A 24338-nucleotide genomic window follows, 5' to 3' on the forward strand; every position below is an offset into this window, starting at 1 on the left:
TGTAATCGCAAGTAACACATGAGAACTTAATATTACACAAATATGACTAAAACAAATTCACATCATTACAGATCAAAAAAGGGCTGGTATTACACAATAAGAAATATAAGTTGTAACAGGCCAAAGCATTATCTGAATATCACAAAGGACGCCTCTGACTTCTCTTCTGTTCCCCATCTACATTCTTCAATGATTCAACAAAAGGACGGGTTGTGAAACCAAATGGCCTCAAATCATCCTGTAAGGAAGTATTATTTTTTTTTTATTAGGATATCTTCCTATCACATGGTTTTTCCAAGCTGAAATATTTGCCTTTCTATTGTATTATAAAAGTGGCTTGGCAACCAGTCAAGCAGGCCATTATTGTAAACACATTTAAAGAGACATCAGATTTATATATATATCTATGTAATACAAAGTTATCAATATTAAAGTCCCAGAACATCAAGCCTGAAATCTACACAATTTAAAGCTAGAACTGTCCCATGCCGGACTATGGGTATAACCAACTGAATGAGCTTGGCAGGTCAAGAATGACTCGCCAAATGTCAGAATACCAAATGTCAAAGCACTCACTGGCACAAAAGGGCTTCTTGGCATTTGATGTACGAGCAATGTATGTATAGCCAAATCCTTTATTCATTTATCATGGTTTTAAAGTCAAGCAAGGAAGGAATAAAACCTGTAGTTTTATGCCTTTGCCCTGTTGAGGTTTCCATAAACTTCCTGTTCCAGAGATGAAGCAAGATGCTATAAATTGTCCTCGGAGACAATTGTCATCATTGAAGGAATCTATGTTGAAAGAATTGTCATCATTGAATGATTACTTTTGATTTCCTATCACTTTCTGTCTCAGAGGCAATGGCCACCAGGACAACTGGCAAGGGTGAATTTACCAAGCAGGGACACAGAAAAATAAACACCTGGCAGATGTTCTAAACTTTCTACTTCAATTAGGATAAAAAGTGGAAGCAAAAGTTTAAAACTGAACTCCAGATAAACCGATAAACACTGCTAGATTTGTATTTATATCTACCTGGTCCTCATTTACACAAGAGTTTGGGAGGGCAGACTTGAGTTTTCCTCGCTGCCATGTAAATAAAATTTACAATTCCCAATCCCCAGTTTGTAATTAAACTGTAAAAGTAAAGAAGCAGACAGATGAGTTTATCATCAGAATTAGACTGCTTCCTACTTTTTAGAGCACATATAGACAAAAAAAATCAATATTTTTATGTGCTTCTTTTTTCCCCAATATGTACCCATGGGGGATGGGGGTTGGGAGGAGAAAGAATTAATGAAAATTTACTTTTCTTAAGTTAGCCATTATTGGATAGAAATCACTTTTATCATGTGACAGCTGTGCACCCAGAAGTGATCGGAATAGAAAGCTCCCAGGTTTTCTGTACAGAATAGGGATTGTGTACGTGCCATTCTGATGGTAAACCCTGTAGTTGGGGGAAATACGTGAGGCCTGCCATCTTCACCATTCATAGATATAGTTGTCCTGATAATTTTTACTTAAAGCACAGAGCCTGCAGAAAAAATGGAAAACAATCTTAGGACTTGGCCATGAGCGTGCTTTAACTGTTTCTGTCATGACAATTACCACATACCTGTGTAGGAGAGAGAAACCCATTATGTGCACTTTCAGGGGGATAAAAGATATTTTTTATACTAATGAATGTAGATCCCTCTACTAGTTTTTATGTGGAGTTCAGTTTTTAAAGCCTTGGATTTCTTCCTATGGTCTGCTGAATGTTGCAGATATACAGTTAGCATGCAGTCAGGATAGGAAAGGACCGCTGCTGGTTTAAACTTTAATCTGAGTGTGAAAGTGAGTTTGCTGTGTTACAAAGATGTAGCGATGATCATCTAATATGGAGTAGTAATTTCCATTCTAGAGATGCATCCAAAAAACAGACACGGGTAGCTGTTCTACTTGCTTATGTATTACTGAATTTTGTGTTCTCCCTGTAAAACAAAACAGCTGTTATCTGCCTGCACCGCAGCTCCACCTCACTTTCCTCCAATTTCTATAAACAAGGCCCAGCAGCCATCATCATCATTACTGCCAACAATATATATCTCTATCATGACTTCACAAGCACAATACGTGAACTTGTGAAAATGTTTAACACCCTTTCTGCATTGCAAAGCTCCCCAGGCCTGTAGAGGAAAACTTCAGACGCTGTAAAGCTATGCCAAAAGAGTCAGACATGCTCTAATTCCTACTATCCATGTTGACTCACGCACAGGACATCAATAAAGGCCACTGAATCTGACAACAAAAAAAACAGACATGGGAAACTGGAAGAACATGACAGCAGACGGAGCCAAGAAAAAAAATACCTGATGCTAAGAGATTTATGGAACTGCCAAACTAATCCCAAACTATTTCTTAAAAAGGAACTTGCACGATTAATAAAAATGTTAATATTGTGCTATTAATATTATTACCTGCTAATTAAATTACATTTTTCCTATTTGCTGGAAAAAAAATGAACTGCTGAAGGTTTCTGGATGCTGGCCACATGATGCGTGATGTCAGCATTCTGTATTTCATGGCCAGTTATTTGCGTTTAAAGTATTTTAGATTAACAACAACCCAAGCACTTGTTTTCCTGTGCACATGTAAATCTCCAGAATACACAAAGAATATAAGAATTATATGGGCCAGGAAGAAGCACTTACAACTCTGGGGGAAAATTGATAAAACACCAAAGGTAGGTTTAAAAAATGTTACTACCAATCAAAATTTACTTAGCGTAAATCCTGACAATAAAAGGATTTTATTTACTGCTTTTGAATCTGTTAGACATAACATTGGAGGTGTTTTGTTATAACTTTTCATTCCTGCCAGAAATGTGTTGCTGTCCTCAGCACTCAGAATTATTATCTTAATGCTATAAGAAAAAGTTTGGAGATTAGAACACCTCCCATCAATGACAAAGATAGGGAGAGAGAAGAGTTCGCTAGACCTAAAACACCTCCGGTCCTGTAGTAACAATGCTGCTCCACAGATCTAATACAGTAACTAAGCACCCTAGGACAAAAAAGTGGATTACTGGAAGGATCATCAAAGATAACTAATGTGTCTACCACATCCATGGACTTTTTTTATTATTATTAATATTATTATTAACAATAATGATAATAAACAGCATTTATATAGCGCCAACATATTACATAGTGCTGTACATTAAATAGGGGTTGCAAATGACAATACAGACAGTGACACAGGAGGAGGAGAGGACCCTGCCCAGTAGATCTTACAATCCAAGAGGTGGAAGAAAGTAGCACACAATAGGAACTTTAAAATGTTTGTTCTTGGTTTTGGACACATGGGTATTTTTATAGACTGTATGTGCCAAAGTTAACATGCATGGAAGTGGAAGAAATGGTTCTGTTTCTGTCTCCAGTGCACAGAGTAAAACAAAAAAACAATTATCCAGATGGAACTTTTGTCCCAAAAATTATTTTAACGTTATCCCTGACATTTTACATTGCTCTAAGAAGACCGTGAGGCTGATTCTGCCCTTGACTTCATGTAACTTCACTAGTGAGCATAAGCAACAGCCTTACTTTGCCTAGTTTCATAGGCCCTTTGCTATTGAGCATAAGCAACAACCTAAATATTCCCATCATCCTGAAGACTTTATTTCTAGTGCCCCCACAGGATGTACCATGTGATTTGCAAATCAGCCCAAATACCACATGCATCATCCAGGAAAAAATCAAAGATAATGTTAGGTATCAGTATGTGTGTGTGGGGGAGTATTACGTGGAAACTGTGCTTGTGTAAAAGTAGCCACAAAATAGGTTTGTGCTGAAAATTTTTGATTTACAAAAACCTACAGCGTTAGATTAGGAGCCGTTTTCCCCCCCAAGTGTGCCCTAGTTTCATATAGTAAGTTGCATACGCAATTGAAGTTTCAATATTAAACAGCACAAAAACACAACAATAACCCAACCGGTGAGAAAAACTACACAAAAACTTAATTGAAACCCTCCTAGCAAGTACCATGATATAGGAGTTACAAATGAAAAATAAGTTAACTAGTAAGTTTCAAGCCATGTCTTAATGGGATAAGTGCTTGCTGCTGGAAGAATAATTGTAATGAGCTAGAGTTTAGACAAGATTTCATTGTTTATAAGAAGTGCAACAGCCCACAGAGGTGAAAGAATCCAGCTACTGCAAGAACAGAGGCATACAAGGCCAGCTTTATTCCAGCCTTATCAGCTGCGTTAAAGGATATCTGACGTTGATGTTTCTCCACAGGTCTGTGATGAGGAGAGTGCAGGCGGTTTCTCGTTGCCCTCTGCACCAGTCCATGGTGTCTCATACCGCGGATGTTATCCGTGGGGTGAAATGAATCCTAAAAAAAAAGAAGGAAAAAAAAAAAGTGTTACTAATGACCAAGACTGATTTTTTTTAAAGCTTAAATAAATGTTTTAACATGTAACAAGTGTCTCGCTTTAATAATTTATATTTCTGGAATTGGTGGTGCTAGAAATTCCAAAACAAAACATCCTTCACATGATAGTTTAGACAGCTGTCTTGCCTCCTTCATCTCTTGAACAGGAATGATAGTTAGCCAGTAAAAATGGCCTGCCGTGTAAGGGGTTTGTCTGGTTTGTAGGTAGGATTATACAATCATGAAACACTTTTTAGTATTAAACTATGTAAAAGGTCCACAATATGTAGATTATACAGTACTTAAGCTCCAGAGAATGTGTGATCAAGCAGATCTTTATTGCAGAAAAGGGACAGGTAATGTCACTTCTGCAATAAAACATATTTACCTGGCTGATAACTGTCTTTAGAGAAGAAAAAAAAAAAAACACTGATCAGCGTTGGATGCTGGGATACCCGGATCCCCCTGAACAGCAGGCACTGAATGTGTGAGAGTTATTTTATCACCGCCCAGCCAATCACAATGGCCAAAGCCAGGAAGAGTAGATGAAGATGGTGGCATCCACCTGATTACTTTATTGAAGGAACCTTGTCTGTCCCTTCTACACTAAAGGTCTGGCTTGGTCACATTTTTTTTCCCAGCGTGTAGTTCCATTTTAAGCTGGTACCACTCTAAAGCTGAGCATCCCCACCCAACTAATGCTTACTTTTTCCTGCATGTGAATGGGCAGAAAGCCATGTAGAATGGTGATGCCCTGCTTCTACAATGAAGAAACACCATACCGACCTCACAGGTGAGCATTACATAGGTACATAGTAAGTTAGGTTACAATCAGGTTCAACCACTAGGGAAATAAACATATCCCAGATATAAAACCTTATGGACATAGTTGATCCCCAGAGAAAGGAAAAAAAAAAACCCTGGTACAATTTGCTTCAAATTCCTTCCCGATTCCACGAGGCGATCAGATGTTCCCTGAATCATCAGTTATTATTATTATTCTTTTTGCCTAACATAAAAGATGCTACCTGTCACTCCATTATCTAAGGTCACTCCATCTACACGCCTGGCCAAAAATCGAGCCTACATTAATAACGCGTTCTTGGACATGATTGTGTCCTACCCCAGACATTTACCTCCCACCAAACACCAGTCCTATGCTCAACTGGTCCTCTTATTCAAATCAGAAATTCAAAGCCATTATATGTTCATCTCAACACTTTCATACCTAGAAAAGTCCAGCATGTCAGAAGTGTGATGGTTTAGTAATCAGGAAACCTTGCCTTTTACCTTGTTTGTGTCACATCTATATTTTAGAGAAATAAAATATTGTGGTGGATTCTGTCTTTTTGGCGACCAAAAGGGCAAAGTGTCATTCCCGGTGAGAAGATACAAAGTGAACTGCTGGCCCAAGAACCCTTCAGTACTATTTAAACAATCGCCTAAACAAGTGTAAAATTCACAACATAAAAATTAATAAAGTAATGAATTGCCAATGGAATAGAAGACACAGTTAAGAGTTAAAATAACTGCATTATCTGTCTTGTATCACCCTCATTGCACAGGAAATACAGATTCCATATCGAATTTATCTCCCTGTCAGGAGGATCAAGTGTAGGAGTTCACCATAAGCACAATTGTATGCATCTGTCACTAGATGAACATAATGATGGACTGGGGGCTTCATGCAAAAAAAAAAGTAGGCAAAACAACATTGTTTTTTCCTTAAAGCAAAAGTTAATGCTTTATACATGTTCTTGGTACGGGAAGATTAATTAACGAGAAGGCAATGGAAAGGAAGATACTGTAAGGATCAGACAGAAGTCAAGCAATAGAAGGAAATTGCTTTCACTTTCTTCAAAGTAAAAAAAAAAAACATAAAAATTAGACTCCGTTCTTATTTATCTTAAAATATTTCCATCTGGTAAATCAAACTAGCAAAATCATTCATTTTAACTGCTCGGACAAGAACTAAAGGAATAGGAATTGCTGGATGAAAATATCCTGAGACTGATGAGAATCTTCACTTGTGTGAAGATTCACCTCAATTTTGTAACTGTGTGAAAAGGAAATCCCTGATCACTTTACTCGCCCAATCATTTACAGATGTTTTCCACAAGATTGGTTTATAGAAGTGAATATTCCTTAGTAAATCAGGCTTTGGTAACCGGAAGAAAGGATGGAGACATTTCCTGTTTTTACTTTCCAGACAACAACTTATCTGGATTCTTTTACCTCTGCTATTGGCATGCAGAAGCTTTCTAGGAAAGAACGGTTCTTGAAATTCTACAGTTTATATCAGAGGAAGGATTTCCCTTACTTTAAAGATATTTTTCTATTACTTCCTGTTGTGTCTTCTAGACAAGAAGTAAAATAGAAATATTCTCAATGGGACACAGAAGGCAACTGAGGCGGATTTGAAGTATTTTTGGCTTTTGATATCCTTTCCTATTGCAGAACTGGTAAAACACAACAATGAACACTTCATGTCTACACACCTTCTATAAAGGGCAGCGGTCATGCCCTTTGGGGTTATGGAACATTTGTGCTCACCACCAAAACAGACAGCTAAGATTGGCAATAGTAAAAAAAAGTGCTTATAGGCAGCTTCTGTCTCTATGTACCCCTGACAGGAAACCACCAAAAGTATAGAAGTCCCATAAACATTACAACATTCAGACAAATAAGTATATTCTCAAACTGCAGTATTTATGATGTTTTTTACAAGTCTGCAGTTCAACAGTTGGATTATACAGAATTGGGGAAACAGAAGCAAACACACACCATGAAAGCTGATCTCCAATTGAAATACTTCTGCTTTACTCATGTTGTGGTTTTCTAATTTCTCCATCTCTCCTGCTGCTGCCTGTTTGTTACCCCATCAGTCATCTCGTGGGGGGGGGGGTTGCTCAGAGAAGAAGAATCAAAGCCCTACCTCTACCACGCAGGCCCCCTAGGTATTGTATGTGATTTTGAAAAATATAAGCTGCAGAAAACCTACAAGCAATACAGAAACATAAAACAGCTCTCACAGGTCAGGTCCTCTTTAACTGACAATATAGATCAGTGTTTCTCAACCAGGGTTCCTCCACAGGTTTCTAACTTGAGCAATGAGAAATCTGTGACCCTCAGGTCATTTTGGAAGGACACTAAATCTTTTTGGCTATCAGTAAGGGTGAAATTCTTCCCACTGACCAGCAATGTAAGTGGCATTCTTCCACCTGACCACCACACTGATGTACTGTGAGTTGTAAACATATTAATTATAGCAGGGGTTATAGAAGGAGTTATTTCAAGGGTTTCCCCATGTAGGAAAGGCTGCAGCATGCATGGCCATTTGTTTAGCAGCAAAAAAACATATTCATAAATAGTTAAATCTCACCACTGAATATCATATTTTGCAAAAAAAAAAAAAAAAATAGATTAGTTCTAACCAATAAATCTGTCATTATCAATATAGCTTAGATCAGCCCTTCTTGACCTTTTTTTAACATAAGGGCAACCCTTAAACTAATTTTAAAATCCCAAGGAACCCCCTGCTATAATCCACAGTTCACAGTACTTTATCTTGGTGGTCATTGGGAAGAATGTTTCTTAAATTTCTGGCGATTGGTTGCTCCTTGCTCAATGAACCCTTAGCAACCTTCGGAGGAACCCAAGTTGAACACTGGCCTAGAATGTTGGAAACAAATAAATATGTAAAATGCAGTTGTGTATGAATGTGTACTATTTTTGCTGAAACCTCATAGCTTCTATAGCATTGGATGGTGAGACCTCTCTACATTGTATTTACCAATCTGTGACCGGCCCTAAAATAGCTTTAAGTCCATGTTCAGATGGACGCCTTTGGAGGTCGCATACCCAGCATTTTCAAAGTCAAAAGAAATGCTTACGATGCTGCCACTGTCCAAGTTTAGAATAGGATAAAATAGAGAAATGCAGATAGATATTTGAGTCTGGTGTCTGATCGTATTTGGGTGATAGTGTCATAAATAAAGTTTGTGAGAGAAAACTTAAATTGTCAGAAAAGCATTTTGATTTGTTTTTCATTTGCAAACTTTATTGACAACTTTACAGAGTTAAACAAGAAGAACTCCTGTACCAAAAAAAACACTCAAATAACGCAAAAGTACAAAACACCACACTTTAGAAAGAAAATATATACAGACTGATTTTAATTATCTTCCTCTTTAAATGTTAAAAAACAACAACATTGATTACAGTTTTGAATGTTAGCAAGTGATGGACACATTTTGTGCCCTAGGTTTATGTTGGAGTTAAGTAAATTAGCGCAGAGTTATCTAAGAAAGTAATTTTTTTCATAAATGGGCAATTACCTATTGATAGCCCTATTTCCCAAAACCTCTTATTTTATTAAGATGTTTTTTGTAAAAAACAAAAACAAAAAAAAAAAACAAAACTTTTTTCGTTCTCTTACTGAAACTTCCCAACTGGAAGCAAGCAGTATTTCAAGAAGCAAAACCCATTCAAAAATTATTGTGAAAGGCCTTTTTTGATTTAATTCTGTGTCTTGTGTCCTCTCTGTAGAAAGATAGTCTTGACAAAATTAAATCTTTATAACCCAATTATGCTTTGCTGTAAATCAACAGACATTATGCAAGGCGAATAAAACAAATCTTGCAAAATGGTTCTGATTTGTGCACAAGCTCAAATTTCAGTTCAGAATCTTCAGGCTTCTTAAGAGATAAAGAAAGCAGTGAGCTAGCTCCAGTGGTGCAACATACCCCTGCATAGTCGGAAACACAAAAGCTCATTCTCCGTTGCTCACGGGAAATAGAAGATTTGACTGTGCATGAGATGTTTTAATCCCGCTGAAGCGCAGAAGCGCTCCTTATCCATGCTTTGGAATGGTGCCGGAGGACAAAAACCAAATAAACGTGTTGTGTTTTTCTGCACCTTGTATTGGTTTATGTTTTACAGCATGATATTTTTGGGATAAATTCCCACCCGTCTCTATAGTTTCCTCTCCTGTTGTTGCACTTATCAAAACAAAACCAAGGACCTCAAGGTTACAATTCATGGATAACTAGAAAAATGACTGACCCAGTCAGTCAAAGCCAACTGGCCTGATGACATTCTAAGGCCCTAAATGTCCTTTAGGTATAAAGTGTGCGGAGGAGATTTCCTTTGTTTCCTGTTCTAACTGGTATCCATCATCTAGGAGGAAAAAGAAATCCCCTAAACGGGACAACAATAAAAAGAGAAGCTCCAACACCTATTATCTTGATTTTGTATATTATGCGGCACTTTACAGTCCATAGTTATGTCACTAGTTGTCCCAATCTAATGTCCCTATCATAGTCATATGTCATTACCACAATTGAAGGCCATTTTTTTGGGGAACCAAATAACTACCCACACAAATACATTAGAACACACACACTATGCACATAGTGTCCTGGCCAAGAATGGAACCTGCCCCTCTTGCTCTATATGGGGGAAAAAAAAAAAACCTTTCTATCACTCCCTTGGTCCATATTGGATGGTCACAGACAGAAAAAATAGCTTGACAGATGGTCTAACCCTTCTCCACTGCCCAAAAATAACATTTGGTTGGAAGTGGGCTTCCAATCGCTGTTTTCTTGCTGCAGGTGTATATAATTAGTGTTTACAATTATGTTTAGTTTATTCATTGTCAATTAATGTAAATACATTAAATAATAATATTAGTAGTAATAATACAGGTTATTACAGAACTAAACCCAAAACTCTTTAGTTATCCTTTAGAAAAATTGTGAGCCATCTGGGAGGCAGAAAGGGGGCGTCTATAAGTCTGTAAGTGTCTATAAGTGAAAAGAGTTATCAGTTATTTGGAAATAGCAGCTCCTGCTTTCATCTTTGTATTGTGTAAGCCAGACCCTCTTTACCTATACTGCTGGTGCCAGTGTCTCAGGGAACTGCCATCTAGACAGTACATCAATTGAATATAGATCCAATCCCATTACCTAGATGGAGACTTTTTTGTGTTGTAGGTCCAATTTAACAAAATGCCACCCCTAGTGTGTCCATAACCAGTATTATGATTACAAGTGATGATTGGTCAGGCATTACTTGGATAGAGGTCCATTACTGCATAGTTCTAAATACCACATAATATCCCATAATAATCTACGAAAGGATACAGATATATAGCTATTAATGCAAAACAAGCTAAAAAAAATAACAACAACCTGTAGAACAATGCTGACATCCTCAGTTTTCAATGTACAAGAACTCCAAGAGCTGCCTAAACTATTCCTATTTACAGACATTCTGATGTCTTGGGATCCAGCTGGATCATATGGCACAAGGTAATGCATTCCACACAGGTAATACTAAAGCCCAAAAAACATATATATCATCAACATGGTGATTTGCCATATCACAAAAGCCTAATATGTTTACTTCCAAACAGCAGGAACTCTACAGGTCCCACGGGTACATACCAGAAGGGGATAAATTAAGGCTGCACCTTAACGCAAAAGCTGCATTTGACCATTGGCACACTCTAATAAAATGCGCTCTTTCCTAAAGAAAATCTTGAATAAACTTTTCTCAACAAACATTCACATATACATTTTGTGTCACATCATTTGCTGCCATTGCCAATCTAATATTTAAATGTACAAGAAGGTAAAAGTTTTTTGTAATTTTGGATGAGTGGTGAGGGGTTTGTGTTTACCACCATCTGTGTCTCAGTCAGTTAGCACCAAGACAAGGTGATCGGTAATAAATGAAATGTTATTGCTGCCACCAGAACAGTAGAAAAAGGACAAATAAATGGAACAAATGTTTTGGGGTCATATGAGGAAGGTATTCCTCTCATTCAGAGCAGAGGAAATAGATCTACATTTACTTGTTTCATCTCCAAGACAGGAAGTCAATGGAAAGAAGAATAGCAAAAAGAGAAAACAAATACTTATAGGGGGTTTAAGTCTTTCCCTATGTACCTAAAACTACAATTGTTTTAGTTTTATACACACACAAACAATTTAAAGCTTTACTAAATCCAAAACTGAACCAGGCACATTCTAACAGCAATTAGGGTGATTTTTTGCTAAATTTGGCAGTGCAATTATTTCCTGAAATTTGGATAAAGGTAAAACGAGGCAAATCTAAACCTAGACTATAGCCGGGTACAGATGCTCAATAGTTGTCGCCCAAGAAATGAATTATCTAGTTCTCATTAGGTTTCAGTCAAGTGGGGAGGACATCTGTAACAATGCTAGATTTTCACCCCAAGCAATCACAAATGTCCCCCTTGGGCAATGAAATTTAGGGTCAGTATGAACCTTAACCCTAACAGGTAAATCCCAGACTACCGAGAAATGTGTTATCTTTGCAAGTTTGCACTTAAACGTCCATGTGGAATTACACATGCCAATTCTTTATTTTTTTTCACCCCATATTTTTTCCCACTCAGTTTAACGTCTGTAATGTGTACCTGGCATAAGAAAGTCAGAGCTCCCTTTCTGTGACCTTGAAGAAGGCTAAACATTTTTTAGGACATTAATACTAGTTTGGAGACACAGCAGCAATGAACATTTTAGAAGATCACTAGCAGAAGGAGCTCTTGTACTTCTCTCCTAATAATTATACTTTACATTTTCTACTTTTTTGGCTTATTCCTTAAAGCCCAACTTCTATGAAAATGTGGTATGCTTTGGATGCTGGTTAGACACTAAAAAGTTTTTATAGTCATCGGTGTCCCTCTTGGAAACATTCCAGGACAGGGAGTGAAAGGATATCCCCAATGATACAGAAGAAAACAAAAACAAGTTCTTTTTATGGAGTGGGAAGGGTTAGGAACTCTAACAATATGTTTTTATTGCGGGGGCTTCCTGTCCCAATGACAGCCATAACCACCTGATTTCAATAGGTGTCACAGGGAGAGAAAGGGACTGATTTTCTGGAGGTGGCCATTAAATTAGGGTTTAGTCACCCTATATACAAAATTATTCTGAATCATCCGTTTATATGTTATACCTCAGCTTAGACCCCTACATTCCACTGAAGTTTTCTCTTGGACCTCCTTAAATTTTGTTGTATTTGAAGTAAAAATGAAATTGAACATTTGAATATATCTGGCAAACTTTCTGCTGCATGAAGTTGCACTGTATAAGGTGTAATGATTCTGCACGGTATACTTGTTGAATGTAAATCACAAAACATAAGGTGCTCTGCTAGCTGGGTTATAATGACATTTCTTTAGAAAAGCAATCATGTGGATTACTCCAACAATTTTTATTTGCACAAATCGCTGATGCTTGCCTCATAGTCCAAAAGGTCATCGTACAACTAACCAGGCTGCCTCTTCTATGTGACAGTATTCATTCCCTCTCCCAACCAAGTGCCCATAAAAAGTTTGAATTTGTGCAGAACCAGCCTGCCCTTGTCTGTGATGTGTTAGTTATAGTGGTTGCTTAGTGTATGTAGAAGTAAACAGTTTATGGGAATAATAGGCGCTAGATTCCCAGCGTGTTTATGAACTGAAATGTGAAGGGACACTGTGAATGTTCCCTCAGATACATTCACTATTTTTTTCCCATAGTTAGTAGCTGTTATGGGATTTATGACCCAAATCAGAAGTTGAACATAAAGCAGAACAATCACATTTAATATCCAGACTCAAAAGGGCCTGTTTTGGGTTTTTATACACACAGGTTTTCACTATTTTAGAGTGCAATAGCTTCAATATATTGATTTATGCATTGGTGCACTTAAATGTCCCCAACATAGCCTATTATTATTATTTTTAATAATAAACAGTATTTTTATAGCACCAACATATTACACAGCACTATACATTGAATATTCGAAGGCCAAAATACCCACCAGTATCTATTGGAGCTGTAAATGGAAACCAAAGTGTCTAAAAAGAAAAGCAGGGAGCCACACAGTGTCCTGAAGAAGATTCAAACCTAGGACCATAATGCTGCAGAAACAAAGTACAAGCCACTGACACTGAGCCACTTAGCAGCTTAACAAATACATTCATTGATTCATTTTTAAAGACAGCCCCAACCAAAATTTCCCCCATTCTTTTTTGATGCTTGGTATTAACCTAAAAATACCTTGTTGCATTTGATGTTCTATCTGTTCAGTTACCTTAAAGCTTTGCTGCTCTTTTACATAGCTTTAGGGGGGTCTATTGCAATAGGTAAGTGGACACAAATTAATTAGCTTTACCAAAAATTTCTGCCAACTCAAATTTCAAAACAAAACAAAAAGTAACACAACATACAACATTTGCAACTCATCATATTGTCATTTATCACATGCATTATACAACTCAATACTATTTTATTTGTGAACGTTCTCCTTTTTGTTCCTTTGTAGTCCTGATGGATCTTGGACATAATTAGTCACGCCACCGGAAATGTCCACATCAGTCTCAATAAGCACTGCATTTAGGGTTCTATCAGCTCCCTAACTTACGTTTAACATATTGCAGAAAGACTTTGCAAGTAGAGAAAGTTTAATCAAATGTTGGGATTCCAACAAAAGACGTGCAATGCCTGCTCCTATGGTAACAGATAGGTTTGAAGAAGATTTCCATTCTTTTCCTGTCCTGTAGACTTGTAGGAAAGTAAGAGAATATCATAAAAACAGTTAGAACCCCTAGAAGACTTCCGTTTTAGTAACAACTCAGAATTTTGGATTTCCCTTCACTTTCGTACCCAGTGTCAAGGGTGACCAGGACAAAAAAGTGAAAAGATAAAAGTTTCCACTGAATTTATATAAACTATTCAGATGTAAAAAATAAATAAAACTGAATTCCTCAAGACCTTACTTTTTCTACTAAATAAGTCCAGGTTTTGTGGTTCTCCTTGGTGAGGCTTTGCAGCACACTGGGGCTGACATAATGGGCCTGTTTAATAAATCTCTCTAAGGCTGGAGTGGATACACTTATATCAGTGAAACTGAGTGATTCAGCAAACCTGGAATGGTCCACGATTCACTATTTGCTAGCAAATGTTTTGAATGACTTTAAAGAAATTCCATTCCAGGTTTGCTGGATCACCCAGCTTTACTGTTAAAAGTGTATCCTCTCCAACCTTGGGGAGCTTTAATAAATTAAGCCCCATGTTGTGGCTTCTCTGCCACTTAGCACCTATTCCACTCGAAATGCAAATCTCTCATTGTCAATGACCTTTGACTTGTTACCATTGTAGCTCTCTAGTAACACAGTTTGGTCATGGTTGAGGAAACTATACTATTTTCTAGCCAGTCTTGATAAATTAAATGCTTTTAGCAGTTTCACCATTGTGACAAGGGATAGTTGGCCTTTCTGGAACACAAGCTTCCTATTATATATTATACACACATATATACACACTCACAGCTTATCAAAACACCATATGACACACCTCAGATATAGGTGACACCTGCTGGCAATCGATCCAACATGACTCACCTTTGCAGCTGTGTTTAGAGTTGTGTTGTAGTTACCAAAAAAACTCCCCTTGCATTATTTTTGTATAAATGGGCAGGATGGTCAAAAAAGTATGTTTGATCCTCTTTTCCTTTTTCAGTCAGGGGCCACAAATTAAAATTTGAAAGAGGGGCAAGGCGGATGGGAGAGCGGGTGGGGTTATGCCATCATAATCCCACCCACTCTCCGATTGCAGATCTGAGCCTGTGATGGGAGAGTGGACAGGTTGTGTGCAGGGACACAGCCCGCCCACCTCCACAAGCCGGAGTGTTCTCCCCAGCCCCTTTTTGCTGGGCGCACCACCCAGCCCTTTTCAGTAACCACCTGGCTGTTTTTGAGTGCTTACTGAAGAGTTGGATCACAATACAGGGAATGCCACCTGCCTACAATTTATTCCCACCCAGCTTAAGAAAATTTCTAGGTTGAACACTGCTGTAGCTCCTAACAGTTTTCATGACCACCTGAGATTAGGGCTTCCCCTACTCCAAATGAATTGATCATAAAGCAGAAAGGGAGCTCTAGGAATGCAGAAAGCACAGATTCACAGAATTCATGTAGCACAGGGGAGATCTTTGCCCTGTAGCTTTTTCTACTTCACTGCGAGTTCAAGCCCAGTTTTATGGGCTTTGTGCCATGCAGATGAGAAGTTCAGAGTAAGCAACTAGGAGGTAAAACGGTGTTAAAAACCTGCACATAGATTGAGCACCTGAGCTCTATACAATTAATAAATAGGGAAAATGAATACTTAAAGCCATCATACAGCATGCTCTCGTCTTGACCTCTGGCATGCTAAGAAATACACTAAAACCTACACTACAGCATTCTAATTCTTGCATTTGAAGTTTTTGCTGTTTTTAGTAGTTCACGTGTAAACAAAAATAGATCTTGTAAAGCTGTCAGGCTTAAAGAGATTTAACTTTATGTAAAACCTACTTTGTCAGACAAACAAAAACACCTGACTTGCATGCTGTGTGAGAAACTGAGACTACATTACCATCAACAATGTAGAAGAGAATAAGTAATAATATTAATACACCCGTGTGATTGCTATGCTAGTACATGTGAGCCATTACATTTTACAGCAGTGTTTCTCAGTCTTTTTAACATGGGGGACCCTTGAAATAACTTTCAAGTCTCAGGGAACCTCTGACAATAATAATATTCAAAGCTCACAGTATATTAGCTTTGTGGTCAGTGGGAAGAATGCCACCCTACAAATAGCTAAAAAGATCACTGGTGTCACACAAACTAACTGAGTAGCACAAACTGGTCAAAGTTCAAGGAACCCCTGGCAATCTCTTAAAGAACCCTGGTAGAGAAACCCGGTTTTTAATGAACCCAAAGAATATTCCATGAAGTTTGCCTTCCTAGTGCCTTTAGAGAAGTATAATTATATTTCTAGGACATAGCTGAAAGGACATAAAAGCATAATTTTCTAAATTTCCTAAAACACAACATGATGATCCATCTGTTCTCTGCAGCTGTGCTCGGTGGCCCTGGACCAAAGTTTGGGATAAAAGTGGCAGATCTCTAAGGACCAAAATTTATGTATCCTTGTCCATGTGAACAGACGCAAGTTTTCAAACTCTAGCTGTAACAACTTTATGTAAAATAGGATGTAAAAAATTGACAACATGCTATCTGGATCTAACTTGACTGTGAAAGTGGGATTCCCCACAAACATCACCATCGTTGTAAGAAGTTCTCCACCTTCCTACAGTCATAGACTTGTGGAGTACAAACAATATGGTAACTGTGTTGGTCGATTCTCCACAGTATATCATTGCTGGTAAAGAAGCAAACATAAAACATATATATATTCCACTGGGGAACACTTGTTTTGATTATTAATGTCTAAAACAGCTATTATCAACCAGGGATCCTCCAGAAGTTGCTAGGTGTTCCTCAAGCTGGGGCCAATTGACCTCCCATTCGATGATGCAAGCACCACTTGGTAGAGCCAACTGTATGACTATTGTTGATTTTAATTTTTATAAAGAGAATATTCTAGCCATAACTGTGTGGGGAGACGGGGGTATTCTTTCTCCTGGCAACCAATTTGGGTGGTTTTTTCCCAATGACCCCAAAGCAGAGGTTGCCCAAAACTTGAAAATTATTTCAAGAGTTCTTTAGGGGCAAAAATTTTGAGAAAGGCTGGTCTAAAACATAATTGCCCTCACTTTCAGTTGTTTCTCCAAGACAAAACTGAACTCCTCCCCAAACTACCATGGAAAGTTTGTATTTTTGATAAAACCTGAATTGTTTTAACTCTCAGCATGAAGAATTACATTTTATCTGGGAATATCACTGGGAGAAGAAATTACCACACATTTCCATGAGAGGTGTAACTGTTTGGTACATGTAGCCTAGATGCTTTGGAGATTGCTTTCATTTAAATGATAATAGAAGTTTTGTAAGTTATTAATAGGAATCTTCTGCCTAACTGAGAGATGAGTATTTTTCTTGGTACGATTTCCCTCTTTTAGAGCTTCATGATGTCGCACAGATGTTTAACATGCTATCCCACGGATTTTTTCCAGGTGCAAGGTCCTGGGAATCCGGCAAGAAATCAGCCATGTCACTTATTCAATCAGCCCCATGAGTTTACTTCCCCAACCAAGCAAATATCACCTGGCAAAATGTGTATTACTACCACTGTACATGTAAATGTATATATACTGAGAGTGGTCATTACATTACACCCAGTGGGACACCTTGTCTGTGTAATGGATTGCAATAGCAGATGCAAAACTAATAAACAGAAATAAAACATTTCTGCAATAATTATAATTATAAAGCAATATAAGCTCTTCAGGGCAGGGTCCTCTCCTCCCCGTGTCACTGTATTCATTGTCATTTGTAACCCCTATTTAATGTACAGCGCTGCGTAATATGTTGGAGCTATATAAATCCTGTTTATTAATAATAATATACATGCTAACAAAAGGAAGACAGGGATATTGTAATACGTTACCCTAACAAAAAAATGAAGAGTGCCAACTACCTATTGGCCAAGTCACATAATAGGTGAAGGATTTACAACATTTTTTTTCAGGATTTAATTGCAACATTGGACCCGATTTATTTAAGCTCTTCAGGACTGGAGAGGAAACCCTTTTATCAGTGAAGCTGGGTGATCCAGAAAACCTGGAATGGATTTCTTAAAAGTAATTTGCTAGCAAATGTTTTTAATCGTGGACCACAATCATTCCAGGTTTGCTGGATCACCAAGCTTCACTGATGAAAGTGTATTCTCTCCAGCCTTGGAGAGCTTTATTAAATCAGGCCCACTGTGTGCAAGTTGTATGGAGCCTAAATGAAAACATTTACACCTCCCACCATCCACCCCTCCTGGCTTTCTTCAATTGAAAAACATCTCTGCCAAAAGGTGTGAATAATTAAAGAAGACAATTACCTATTCTACAGTGTCCCACTTTTCTTCTTGGACATTTTGCAGGAGCATTAACGCACTGCACGCACTCCAAAGGGGCCCTAAAATAACTCTTAGTTGGGCAGAAACAGTAAGAAATTAGGGCAGTTTTTTTCTATATAATCTCTCTCCATGCGCCTAGACAGGCATCCTATCTTGGCCAATTCTTGCTTCAGAAATATACCTCCCCGATATGAAAAGCAGTTTTTGTTTTATTAATATATATTGTAAACGTTTTGATTCTGCGCTTGCTTATTTTGGTACATCTATATATGCAACAACAACTCATTTCATTGGTTTCGCCTCATTCAATCATACATTTGGACTTCAATAAAAATTTTTAATGTTGGAGCAACCAAGTAATGAAGAGCTGCCCCTTCCTCTGGGCTCATACTATATGTAAAATATAAATTTGGATGGACCTACCATTTAAACCCAAGAAATGGGAGAAATGGAGAGAAAACGCTCATACAACAGAAGAACGATAGTCTATAGCGAATCAGACAGCAGCCCAGTTTTTATAAGCAAGCGACAAAGTAAGAATGTTACTCATCCTTTACCTCTGCTCCAGTTTTAACTACAAAAGACTGAAACCTCTTAATGTGTGAAAACTGGACATTTTTTTTAACTTGGAGAAATTGTGTTTCAAAAGACAGGGAATTCTTTTTATAATGTTCAGTGTGTCAGAGGAACCCACAGTTTTAACAGTAGCAGAAACAAAAATGTGCTAGTTCTGAGCAGTTCATGCTCTTATCAGAGTCATGCAGCTAAGCAGAGCCGAGCATTATGATTACTTCACATTCAGGCTGACTATTATATCAGAGGAACATCCTCCCATGAATGACCTATGTACACGCTATATCGTACTACAATCACTTGATTGTCACACTGATTACTATTATAGAGAGACCATAAACAAAACAAATAAAAACACAGTAAATATCACTGGAAAAAGCAAGATGAGAAACACCCAATTAAATGATTACCAAGCACTGTCTTAATCAAAGGTTCAAAGACGCCGGTTTAACACCACTTATTCTCATTTCAAAAAAGTTTACTGTTGCAGTCAGTGCATGCTCAGTAGTGCCTTCTTGGACCTCTATTCTCTAGAAGGTTGGACCATTGATATCTGTGTCCAATGGAATATCCATCCTTGGTGACCACTGACATTAAAAGTGACTGCAAACCCAAAATGTGATAATGTCCCCAAGAACAGGAGCAGTGTTCTCCTCAGCCCCTTTTACCCGAGCACACCACCCGGCATTTTTCAGTGACCACCAGACTGTTTTTAGGTGGTTACTGACAAGTTGTGTCATAATACATGGGCTGCCACTCACCAACAATTTCTTACAACCCGGCTGCAAAAAAAAAACCTCTGGGTTGAACACTGAGGAGGTAAGTGAAAACCTTAACTGGAGACACCTGCTGTGTTTTAAAGACAACTAAGGGGGGAGTTCTGCTTGTGCAAAGCAAGAACAAAAAGGGAAATCTAAATCAATGGGACACATACATACAGAAGTTAAACTCCTTTCTATATTGTAATACAAACAACTTAAAAGACAGATTTGGGCCTGCACCCCTGCACAACATCCACGAGGTCGGAGAACCTAACGTACACTATATGCAGAAATGAGCTGACAGGTTTAAAATGAAACAGACAAACATGGGTGGAAATTCTTCTCTGTGGTTCAGACTTCAGAAAATGAACCCTGGACACAACAAGAATGTCTTACCTGGAAGTCAGACAGGCTGCTGCTAATCTGGTTTACATTTGGCAAGGAGCCACCATAGTACTGAGCTCGGGATTGTGCCAATCGCAACTGTTGCAACTTCTGGAACTGAACCTAAAAAAGCCAAGAAACAAGTTGTTAAAGGGACGCCCACAAAAGTAAAACTGACAAACATTGCTTATTGCAGGGCATACACGAGCACTGGAATAACAGGACTAAGAAACTTAATAAAGGCAACACAGCACAGAATTAACTTTTTGCAATGATGGCTTTGACAAACTTAACTGAATGTCTTGCTACACTGAACAAACTAATTTCTATATAGAAGTGAGAAATGTAAGAAGAAATTGTTTTTCTGCAGGACCTGGCTATCAGACATTATGACCACTGCCAGATCTTTTTTACACCTTACATTGCAATAGTAATAAAGTCGTCATACAACCAATATTATTAATAATAATAATAATAATAATAATAATAATACATTTTACAAGCAAGCAATGATTGAAAGAATTTTTATGGACATGGTTTGCCAGTACAACCCAATCAACATCATTTGATGCCCAAGTTGTAAAAAAAAAACTATTTTCAGATTGCAGTAAAAATTTTCCTAACACAATCAAGACTCACTGAAATTGAATAAAAGTAAAAAAATAAATAATTTATAAAGAAGAAAAGTAAAAAATTAGCTGTGACAAAGACAACATAGTATTTTTCCTTCAAAAAGGACAGCTATAAAAAGAGATTTAATCGAGAACTAAACCGCAATACAAACCTAAACATGTTTCCTTGTAGGGTGCCACACATTTTTTTTTTCTGCTGTAGAGGATCATTGGCCATCTTGATTGGCTGTGCCAGGATGACCCAAATCTCACACAAGAGTTGGTTCATTTTAGGAATGCAGGAAGGAGAAGCCGGGATTCCCAGGTTCCTTGGCAACTAATACAAAGATGCACACGCGCAGCTCAGCAAAATTTGACAGCTGGGTGGCAATCAGACAAGAAAGAACAGTTATTGCAGAAGAGATATTGTCTATCTTCTGAAATAACCACTTGCCTGAATAGTAAAGTTCAAAGTGGGACTTTAGTTCTACTGTAACACCTATTAACACACTGTATGAAACCAATATGTCAAATAAAGAAATAATTACCATGACAATCATTATGTACTCTATAAAAGATCATGAGAATGATTCCCACTATTACTGTATACGGACTCCAATTTTGGGTTCTGAGGACACGGACAACACGCATAGGTAAACAGAAAAGGTCCAATGGATACATTCCATTATTAATCAATAACTAACAGGAAGTAGAAGTGTGTGGTACTTCCTAATTAATAATTTTTATTTATGATCTGTTTAAACATAGTAATCTAACCACAGAGCAGTGTGCAGTTTTGTGTACATTTCAAGTCTATAAAAGTCAATAAACTTGGGTTTCTCTCTTTCTGTATTGGAGACAATGGCCACCAGTAACAATAGCAAGGACGAATCTCCCCAGCAGAGACACTGTTGTAAAGCAGAGCCCAGAGAGGTAGAGGGAGAAACTGCACAAGAATTCAGGCGTTATGCAATTCAAGGGGCATATGGACAGCGGTTCCATTCCTTTCCAATTACACGCAGAACCATTAAAAAAAAAAATCCTCCTTTTGATGAACTAAGCATTTATTATTATTGAATGAAGAAAAAAAAGGATAAAGTTTCCAGCCCTGAGGGTCTTGTTAGTAGTAGAACCGTATTATACACAATGTCTAATAACATACAATGTGATATAATAACAGAGCACCTAGCAAGATCAGACACCTTCAAAGCATGTTGTATACTACAGACAAGATGTGCTATAAGTGTAATCAATTCAGAATTTACCATTTTGCTCTATTATCCACCCAGGGTATCCCCAAGCAAACATGTGCTGGCCGCTATTATCTCTTACATGAAGATTCAGCCTGTAGACATAATACAGAGTAAAACTTGCACAGGATAGAATGAGACAGGTCACATTATATATCTTTCCTCTGTATAAGCATGCAGATAGCCTAAAAGCCTGTATCAATACGTTACCATAATAAATACTTTACCAATACTTATATTGATATATTAAGCCAAGCTTAAACAGCTCAAAAATACAGCCAGATGTGTCTGATGTTCACTAAACATACGCAAATATTAATATATCATACATATTATATTAGTAATATAATATGTATGATAAATAGAATATTAGTAAAGTATTTGTGTACTGCAAGCAGTACAAGTTGATCGGAGAAATGATCCTTGCAGTGTCCCCGCTAATTTTTTCTAGGTTATTCATTTATAAAATGCAACTGATATTTTTGTTCTCAACTTTTTGAAATCCTGATTGCTGCTTTTTATAATGAGTTATATAAAAAAAGAGAACAGGTTTTGTTTCCTGGCAATCAGGATTTCAAACATGGTGAACATCTATACCACAAAAAGGTCAAATCCATTGACAGGAATAGAGTAACTGATTGCCATATTTGAGGATGGCGTAGGAAGAAAATACTCCTGACCTCCAATATTTCCTATGTGGATCACCACTATAAAAATCACAAGAGGGCCCCCATTTTTAGAACTGGAAGTTGAGTCTTACAGCTGTGATCTAGCAAAGGACCCTCCCGGGTATCCCCTTAAATGAGCAGTAATTAGTAAAAGCCAAATCTTCTAACCTCTAGACTGTACATGGCCTCCTACTTCTTGTGCCCAAATAACTGCCTGGGTAACAAAGGCCTGAATAACTCATGGTAGGTCCTCTCAAGCTCTAGTGGACTGCAGGGTCATTATGACAAGGGTGTCATGGACCGCAGTACTAGATCGTTGGTCTCCAGTGAAGCTGGGCCTAAGTAAGAACTGACAGGGCATCTTTAAGCTTGGTGTTCTAACCCCTATTAAGGTCAATCATAAAGGCCCCAATAATCAAATAAACCAATTCAGTTCCATGATCATACCTTACACAAAACAACAACAATCCCAGCACTGCACACAACAATTGCAACCTACAACACTTTTTCTCCATAAAATCCCCCTTTTGTGCTTCCTCAATGAGAACTTATTGCTTCTTGACAGGCTGAGGCCAGCAGTCATTTGTAATTCCTTCTGGGTTACTTTCTAAAACCACTGAAAGCCAGGCAACTACTATTTGCTGAACGTGAAATCGGCAATAGAAGCCTTCTCTTTTTTTTTTCTTTGCTCATCCATCAACAAGAATGGGCACCAACATTCACCATGAAGATCCATACTCTCTACAAGGAAATTTAAACACTCTGTACTCAAGATAACAAAGCCACATATAGATGGACTGTAAATAATAGAAGACAGATAAATGTTATGCTGCGAAAAGGGAATACAATTCTTATCGTCTCCAGATCAGTAAAATGACCTTATCCTGCTGAATTTGGGCTCAGTTACTTATCTCAGTATTCTGTAAAAAAGTACACAGAGTTACATTTATGAAAGGGTGATCCAATAAACACCAGAAAGGTGCTGAAATAAAGTAGTGACCAGACCTGATTATCTCCACTTTATAAGAAGCAATCCCGATAGGTAAGAGGACAGATAAGTGGCATTTTTGTCATCTGAACACTGTTAATAAGGGAATGCAAGTCATGCTTTCATATACATATAAAACTATATGTAAGTGTGTGTATGTACAGGTGTGCACAACATACCCAAAACAAAATAAAAAAGTAGTGTTCACAGCTGAATGAAAGTGAATAGACTGCATACAATGCCTTTAAAGATGGTAATCAGTTTACTTCACGATAAAGCCTGTGTACTTCCCTATACCCATTCCCTCGCAGGTCACTGTAACTAAAACTTTGTTCGCTTTCTCTTTGTGATATTTTGCCATTTTTTGGCTAGATCAGTATGATGTAGCTCCTGCACAGGTGTGAAGGAGTTCTTTTATTCCTGGCATGCGCAGAGTAAGCAGGGAATGCAGGGTATCCTGGCAACCAAAGCTGATGCTGCACATGCGCAACTCAGCTTTGTCACCAGAAACCCAGATCATTCAGAAAGCTAGGAGACATTATTGAAGAAGGGACATTTCTGTATCTTTCTGCAATAACGACCTGCTTGAATATATATTCTTAAAGGTGGAACTTTAGTTCCACAAAAAACTGTGAGCATGCATAGCTCAGAGCTGGATTCCAGGAATGAAGTGTGCAGATGTATGGGAATGACATTGTCACTCCTGGCCAATCAAGATAGCAAAAGATCGGACACCCGGGAGAAGACTTCGCAAAGATCGGACACCCGGGAGAAGACTTCGCAAAGATCGGACACCCGGGAGAAGACTTCGCAAAGA

At 37.9% G+C, this 24338-nt stretch overlaps 1 protein-coding gene across 1 annotated transcript in view; it reads right to left on the bottom strand.

Moving 5' to 3' along the window:
- CRTC3 (CREB regulated transcription coactivator 3) overlaps positions 1–24338 on the bottom strand; it is an 87113-nt gene that overhangs the window by 54561 nt on the left and 8214 nt on the right. Inside the window, exons 2-3 of the mRNA XM_072402477.1 lie at positions 20017–20127; positions 4260–4379 (exon numbers count right to left, since the gene is read on the bottom strand). Coding sequence (XP_072258578.1) covers positions 4260–4379; positions 20017–20127 — 231 coding nt within the window. The remainder of the gene's footprint in view (positions 1–4259; positions 4380–20016; positions 20128–24338) is intronic.

Source organism: Pyxicephalus adspersus, chromosome 2 (genome assembly GCF_032062135.1).
Source record: "Pyxicephalus adspersus chromosome 2, UCB_Pads_2.0, whole genome shotgun sequence".
Taxonomy (NCBI): domain Eukaryota; kingdom Metazoa; phylum Chordata; class Amphibia; order Anura; family Pyxicephalidae; genus Pyxicephalus; species Pyxicephalus adspersus.